Here is a 7,875-nt window from a genome sequence, read left to right as displayed (position 1 = left end):
CCCGCGGGGGAGGGCGGGGGGGCGGGGGGCAGAGAAGAGTGGGCCGGGCCAGGCCGGGCAGGATTTTTAATGGCACGCTGCTGCCTGCCAGGACTCTGCCAGGACTCGGGCAGGACTCGGGCAGGCAGCAGCGTGCCATTAAAAATTGGCTCACGTGCCATCTTTGGCATGCGTGCCATAGGTTGCCGAGCCCTGGGCAGGGTGCTGGGGCAGCAGCTCATGCTTTGTTGGGAGCAGTGCAGAGCACCCTGCAGAGGGACAGCTCAGTGGTTTGAGCATTGGCCTGCTAAACCCAGTGTTGTGAGCTCAATCCTTGAGGGGCCAGTTAGGGATGTGGGGCAAAAATCTGTCTAGGGATTAGTCCCCCTTTGAGCAGGGAGTTGGACTAGATCCCTCCTGAGGCCCCTTCCAACCCTGGTATTCTATGAGCTGCCTTGGGGACCGAAAGTTTTGCTCCAGAAACGCTGACTTCACTGGCTCCTCACACTGCTGGGGAGCGCTCTGGGCACACGGCCACGGCCACTGCGCTGCACCAATGAGCCACATCCCAGGCCTGCTCTGGGGCCCAGCTGTGCAGGAGCCTTGAGGGGAAAATGTGTGAAACCCGGCACGGTGCAGAGAGCGGGGGCTCTGCAGACAGACAGGGGGCTCTGCACACAGACAGGCGGCTCTGCACACAGACAGGCGGCTCTGCACACAGACAGGCGGCTCTGGATGAGGGAGGCTGCACACATTCAACGCCAGGGAAGCAGCCCAGTGGCTGGGCCTGACTCAGTCAGACCGTGGGGAAGGGCTGCCTGCAGCTGCAGGCGGGCCAGGCTGGGTTTGCAGGCGCCTTGCCAAGGAAGCAGGCTGAGTCCAAGCCAGGGGAGGGTGGCTGCAGAAGCTCGGGTGCGGGTCAGCCTTTATTTCCTGTAGGTCGCTGAGGAAAGCTCAGCGAGGGTCCATAATAAGGCGTATTGCATCAGCTTAAGGTGCGAGGTGCATCGTTGGTACCAAGGAGCAGAGCTGGCTTTGATGGCTGGGGTTTGATGTAAACATTTCTGGTCTGAGTGGGGCGGGAGCTGGAGGGGAATGTGGTGGCTAGTGGGAGTCCTTCATCTGTCTCTGGATCTTCTGCAGCATCTCCTGCATCCTCCGCAACTGAAATGGTAGAAACACATGTGAGGGCCAGCTCCCCGCAGCCCTTTGCCTGGGCACTCAGCACTCTGCTTCAGAGACTGGGACTGCAGTGCTGTGAGCTTCCCCACGGCAGTGCCAGCTGGGACACACCGCTGTGCTTCCTTGTGCCAGCCAGTGGGAGTTCCAGCACAGAAGACTAGTTCTCTAGGCAAAGCCATGGGAATACAGAGAGAGGGGTTTCTCCTGGGAACTCCAGCGGCAGGAGTGAATGAGAGCAATGCAGCAAGGAAGGGGGGGCTAGTGAGGCGGAAGGGGGCCAGGCCAGGTCTGGCTTTAGCTCATATCTTCAGCCCTGAGCTGGTCCCGGGAATGTGGAGAGGAAACCAGCCTCGGGGTGTGTCAGGGCCAGCAGGGCCGGTTAGCACCATGGACAGAGGAAACTCCACCTTCCGGTGGGGGAAAAGAACCCAAAGCCCAGTTCTGCGAGAGGGAGACCCAGGGAGGCGGTAATGGCTGCAGGGGGCCAAAGGGCACTGGACAGCTTTGCACTGTGGATGGAGCTGGACTCTGTTAGCTCCTCCAGTGGGATGGACGTGGAAATATGCAAAGTGGGGAGTGTGTCAGGCCCTGCTGCAGGCTGCCTGTGCTGCCATGGAGAGCGAGGGGACCAGAGCCCAGCACAACGGCATGCGGGGGTGGGAGAGAGCGCAGGCCTCCCACCTGCGGGAGTGGCTCTGGTGCAGCCCCTGGCAGGAGACACAGGCCCCGGCCCTGGCACTCACCTCTTCGTCCTTCTCCCGAATGAGTTTCTCCGTCTCAGAGTCCGGCACTGCTGGGATAGCTGGGATGGGGAAATCTGTCCCGCTTTCCCGCGTCAGTTTGCTAGGAGGCAAAAGAGGAAGAAACACGTGTAGTTTGTACGGCTCTCAGTGTGCTGGAGAGGCCAGGCAGGCCGAGCAGGAGGCATTCAGAGGGCGGTGGAACCGCCGCAGACTGTGCCCCACGAGCCGCACCATCCAGTCCCTGCGAGACTGTGCACCAGTGGTACCAGCAGCAGGGGAACTGGACCGGGCCTGAGGCTCCCGTGCCCTGTGCCTCGTGGCCGTGTTTGCACCGGCGCAAGGGGAAGCGAGGGCAGAGCAGCACCATGCGTGTCACCCCCAACCTGCACTAGGAAACGCGACCCCACAGACAGCGGACAAGGCAGACTCAGGCCGCGGCTGGGAAGGCTCCTCATAGTTGCTCTGTGTCTGTGCTGCCCATGGTCACACACTGCCAGGCCTGTCTCCTTCTGGGGAGCACCAGGGCCAGGGCAGCCCACGTACTCACTCTCTCCAGCCTGAAGGGGAAGTGAGCAGGGCCTGCTCCCTTCCGCAGAACCCCTGCCCCCCACAATGGTCATGGTGCACAGGTGACGTCCCATCACAAGGGGCAGGCCCACAGTAGGATCTTGCTGGAGAATTGGCAGATCAGAGAAAATCAAAATGCACAGAGGGATGGATTTACCATAGAGCCCAGAGCCAGGGGAGGGGAGTGACAGAACAGGCCAAAGTTCCTAATTCCCCCCGGGTGGGGCCCGCACTCAACACCTGAGCCGCTCCCCTTTGCCACTCAAAGCGTCAGGTCTGGAGATGGGGGAGCCCGTTGGTAGGGCCCCAGCGCCTCCTCCCTCTCCTGTCACCTGCAGTGATCTGCAGATATGCACACTGGGGCTGTGCGCGCTGGGGCTTCTTTCCGAGAAGTCAAGCCCCAGCAAACCGCACACACTAGAGGGCCTGACACTGGGCCTATCACCTTGGTATCTGAGTGTCTTCCAGAGAGGCATTCATGACCTGACTGGCCCCGGGCCCCCTCCCGCTGCTGTGCAGCGCTGGATTTCAGTTGGGGATGGCAGGCTGAAGCAGTGAACCTCAGCTTGGAGCAGGACGGGGAGAGGTTTCTGGAGGTTCTCGGTCCCGGTGGAAGTGAGTTCCACAGTCTCGGCCTGGCCCCGGAAAAAGCTCTGTCCCCAGCGCAAGTGAGCTACCTCCATGCCACCGGCTGCCCGTGCTGCAGGTGACAGAGTCCTGTTCCACTCCTGCTGCTGAGGGGCCTGCCAGACAGGCTCTGGGGCCACTGCTTGACCCCATTTGGATGTATGGGGACGTTACATTCCCCACCCTAGAAAGCCCAGGCACACAGGCTCTGTGGTCACATCCAGCTACCCAGAGAGGATGCTAACGCGTCCTCGGACCACGGTGCTCAGGAACAGTCCAGCTGGCAAGTGCAGCCTGGCCGCTTCATGGCAGACACTTTTAGTCGCTAGCTTTGCATCCATTTATCTCAGGGTCAGTCAGCAGCTAGCCATAGACCCAGGTCACCCCGCGCTCTGGCCTTTACAAAGGACACACCCAGGCCCTGCTCAGTGGGACAGCTCTTCCTAATGCACATGCTGTGTCTCATGTAGGGATCAGCCTTTTAATCCCCACAATAAGACTCATCATGAAATGTGCTGGCCCAGTACGACTTAATCCACCCAAGGCCTTGCCATGTGGCTGGATCACAGAGCATCACCCTGGGACCCAGGGACCTGTTCCTCCAGCATTCAGGAAAATTCCACAAGAGCAGGAGTGCCACCTTGTGGGGCATCCAGGATTGTTAGGATGTCCCACAAGGTGTCCCTACAACCCACTGGCCCTTGCATGTCTCTGGGCACTAGGAATAGCTGACAGTCCCTGAGCATACTCCCATGGGGAACACACACTGGCCTCCCCTTGCCACTCTGCAGACAGAATGGGCCCATCAGCAGCCAGGGTTCCTCTCTCCTGGACATGCATCTGCGGTGCTTTTGGTGTGCCAGGTACCCTAGCAAGGCCCTTCCCCTCCGTCAGCGGTCAGTGTCCTCTCTCAGCCACTGGCCGACATCCGGACCCAGCAGCCAGACCCTGTCACGCAGCTTGGGGACCTTGACCCTTGCCATGAGACGATCAGTTTGTAAACAGATCAGATCTGCTGCTGAGGGAAGCCCAGGTGAATGGGGAGGGCCCAGGACAAGTAGAATGCAAGAGCGGTGCAGGGGCAGGTGCAAGGACTAGAGCCCACCCTGCCCTTTGTGCAGCAGCTCCCAGTACGACAGGCAGCGCTCACCGCGCAAGCGCTCGCTCCAGGAACTGCTGGATTCAAACTCGGGTGCAGAACTTCACAATACATCTCTTTAGGAGGAAACTCAATTTCTATAAACCTGGCCAGACTGGGACGGTCCCACACTTCCCATGGGCAAGGGGTCATTTCACAGAAAGTGAGATTCTTGGGTCTGGAACAAAACAATGGTGACTCTTGTTACACGAGGCGCAGCTCCTGGGGACAACTGCTCTGGCTGAGCTCAGTGACGAGTGAGTCACCCCGGTGCAGAGGGTTAGCGCACGGCCTGTGCACTGCTTCCCTCCCACCTAAACTCATGCCACTTCAGTGCTGCCCATTCCCTGGGCTTGCCCTCTGCCCAGCAGCAAATGCCACCCAACAGCAAACTGCAGACAAAAAGGCAGCATGTGCAGAGGAGCGGGAGAGCGCTGGTGGGGGGGGGGTGTCGCCCCAGGTAAGAGACTAAACTGGCAGCTGGAACGGCTCATTCTGGGTGATGAATGTCTCCCATGTCTCTTCACACGCGGTGTTTTGCCACTTGCTCCTCGAGAATGAGGAGAGACACTGTGCTGCAGCGACTGCTCTCTGGAGCAAGCCTGTGGAGCGCTCGGCATCGGCTGACACCAGGCTGGCCTGTCTCCCAGGGACGCCAGCAGAAGGGGAGAGGCTGTGGCTCTCTGGAGCACTGGACTCTCCCCAGTGGGAGAACCCTGGTGCTGGTTCACATCCATCCTTTGGTGGAGCGTTGCTCTGACTTGTCACAGATCGTGGCCTCCTTGGGGTGGATCTTCAGACGTGCTCAGCGCTGGCCTGGTTCTGCTCCCACTCAGGTCAGGGGGAGTTTTCCCACTGACTTCACGGGCACAGAGAAAGGCAGCACCGAACACTGACCAAACTCCCACCCCGGGGAGTTCGTTATTTATGATCTCACGTGTGGTCGTGCCCAACGTCCCAGCTCTGTCCAGACCCCATTGTGCTGGGCGCCATACACACCCAGAAGATGGAGACTGTCCCTGCCCCAGTGAGCTACAATCATATCACAGCGCCTGGAGCGGCCTGCTGCTTGTCACTAGCAAAACACTGTGGGAGACAGCCCAGGCTGGGGAGAGTTCAGGAGGCACAGTGCTCCCATGGTCCCAGGCTGCACCCCGGGGAGCCCGTCACAGTGGTGCTGTGAGCAGGATGAAATACGCAGCTTGTTGTACTGAGCAAGATTTGCACTTCATACACTGGTGTAAAGATTTTAAGTGTGGTGGCCAAGGAGAGTCAGGAGGAGGCTACTGGCTTATTTTCTCTTTGCTTATTTTGGGAAAGGGAAGTAGGGACAGAAAAGCAGGGAAATGACTGAAAGCAGTGAAGTCTTTGCAAAGTTGGAGCTTTTTAGACTGCAGGCTGCAGAAAAAGAGAGAGAACACCAGAGACTCTTAGCACTAAAGAAACTGGCCATGGAGGAGAAGGAATGAGAGTGGGAGGAAAGAGAGAGAGAGAGAAAAGTGAACTGGACCTGCTAGAAAAGCAGAACCAGAAACCACCAACCCCAACCATTCCCATCACTCCAAAAATTCACAATTGGGACCACCTATGGGCTGCATAACACAAGACCAGCTGCTGCACTGCAGCTGGAGGCAACACCACATCAGGAAGAGATGGTGATGTGATGCCTGCCAGGGAGAGAACTGTCCAGGTTGTTAGCTGCCAGCAAGTTGCAGCTGAACCAGAGACGGGAGCATAGAGAAATCTGTCTCAGAAGAAAGCCCAGAGAAGGGGGAGGGGATCTCACAAACCACTGAGGTGATTGAGGATTCCTGTGACTCTGTAACACAGGTGCTGCCAAGAATGGGAGGGGCTGAGCCTAGCTCCTTTCCAGCAGAAGGAAACGTGCCCTCAGGCACAGGGGCAGGAGAGGTGTTGTCAGGGATTAAGGAAATTGCCCCAGTTGGTAGCTGGCAGGGCTTTGCAGCTGAACAAGGGATGGATCCCGTCTCAGGGAGCACAGAAAAATGTGTCTTGGAGGGGAATCCAGAGGAGGAAACTGGGGAAGGAACAGTGGGAGTACAGGAATATCTCCTCATTGGTCACTTGGGAGAGGATGCTCAGGACCGAATGGATGAGTCAGCATCTGATCAGCCTGTGACCCAGGCTTTGAGAAGGAACTGTGTACCTGACCTCCTGGAGGGGAGCAGTCACACAGCTGACTTCCCAGGGACAGAGAAAGGGGTGATGGACGGTAGCCCAATCCAGGTCCCAGTTTTTCAGGACGCTATTTCTGATAAGTTTTTGGAAAGTAACTGTCTCTCTTTAAATCAAGATGCAGCTCCAAGGCCTGTGATAACAGAGGAGTTGAGACCAGGAAATTGCTGGAGAATGCAAATGGCCCAACTGACAGAGAGGGAGGTGGGACACAGAAAGCAATTATGGGAGAGCTGCTGGGAAAAGGTGCATCTGCTCAAAGGGTAAACACACCTAGCCCAGAGAGCACAGATCACAGCCCTCTAGGGGGCAGGGAAGGACCCAGTGCTGGGAGGGGGAAACACAGGGTAACCCCAAAAGGGGAGCTGGATTTTTTGCATATGTGCAGTCCTGGGGTTAGGAGACCCCTCCCCAAAGGGCAGCCAGTATACAGGATTCCCCTAACTACCTATCTTGCCAGACCCTGAGGTACCAAAATCCCAGAAACATGATTAAAATAAGAACCCAGGCAGAGGGGAACAGTGGAGGGAAAGAAAAGCCAGTGACTGATTACATGGGAGAGAGTCAAAGGACACCGTGGGTGATGAACAAACCAACCTCAAACCAGACTGTCTGAACAGAGGGCGTGGTATCATAACAATGCTTGTAAACACCCATCGTGATGAAAATGCTGGTATTAATGTTAAACCTTGGGGTAAGAATTTTGATACTGATGTTAACTTGTGGTAATGCTAGTTCTCAGTTAATACAGGTAAACAGATTTAAAGCTTATCACAATACAGAAACCATAACAAACCTGGTTTGCTGTGTACGAGGGGGAAACTGAGGCACACCGCCTCATGGTCTTGATGGCTGGATGCCAAGAGAACTATAACACAAACTGCCTTCAGGTTAGTCAGGGACTAAGGGGGGGAGGGAGGTGTGACATTCTGTACCCTGTATTCCTCATTTTTATATAATTGTAATATTACATATAAAGCATGCCTTGCAGGGTATCAGGGGAAAGGTTTTGATCTGCTGAAAGTCATTTCTCTATCCATATATGTGTATCATTAATGCACATAAAGTTATGAGATTGTGTTGTATGGTTGTCACTAAAACATGCTGTAAATTGGGGGAATCAGCCAGATATTAGCTCCCCAGAGGCAACAGCAAGGAAAGTAACCAACACCCGGGCGGGGTGTCAAACAACCATCAACAGCCATTGTCCATTTCACGGGTGAAATCTGTGTACTATGAACTGCAATATCCAGTGGGGTGAGACAAAGGCGCTGCTTAGTCTAGTTGTTGCCCAGTCTAATAGGGTCGAGAGTTTAGACTGAGTGCTTATAATTTTTTTTCTTTTGGTAACTAATTCTGACTTTTTGCCTATCACTTAAAATCTATCTTTTGTAGTCAATACATTTGATTTACTGTTTACTTTACCAGTGAGTCTGTATGAAG

General features: G+C 56.0%; 1 protein-coding gene across 2 annotated transcripts in view; it reads right to left on the bottom strand.

Moving 5' to 3' along the window:
- Positions 1 to 232: 232 nt before the first annotated feature.
- Positions 233 to 7,875, bottom strand: part of LOC123353269 (septin-4-like) — a 97,381-nt gene continuing 89,738 nt past the window's right edge. The window contains exons 13-14 of one of the 2 annotated variants that reach the window (XM_044994238.1): positions 1,905 to 2,004; positions 233 to 1,143 (exon numbers count right to left, since the gene is read on the bottom strand). In XM_044994238.1, the coding sequence (XP_044850173.1) occupies positions 1,084 to 1,143; positions 1,905 to 2,004 (160 nt within the window). In that variant the 3' untranslated portion in view covers positions 233 to 1,083. The remainder of the gene's footprint in view (positions 1,144 to 1,904; positions 2,005 to 7,875) is intronic. The other variant, XM_044994241.1, reaches the window with a different exon arrangement.

The sequence above is a fragment of the Mauremys mutica genome, chromosome 19 (assembly GCF_020497125.1).
Source record: "Mauremys mutica isolate MM-2020 ecotype Southern chromosome 19, ASM2049712v1, whole genome shotgun sequence".
Classification (NCBI taxonomy): domain Eukaryota; kingdom Metazoa; phylum Chordata; order Testudines; family Geoemydidae; genus Mauremys; species Mauremys mutica.
The sequence above is the reverse complement of the archived record's forward strand: the minus strand, read 5'-3'. Positions and strand labels throughout refer to the sequence as shown.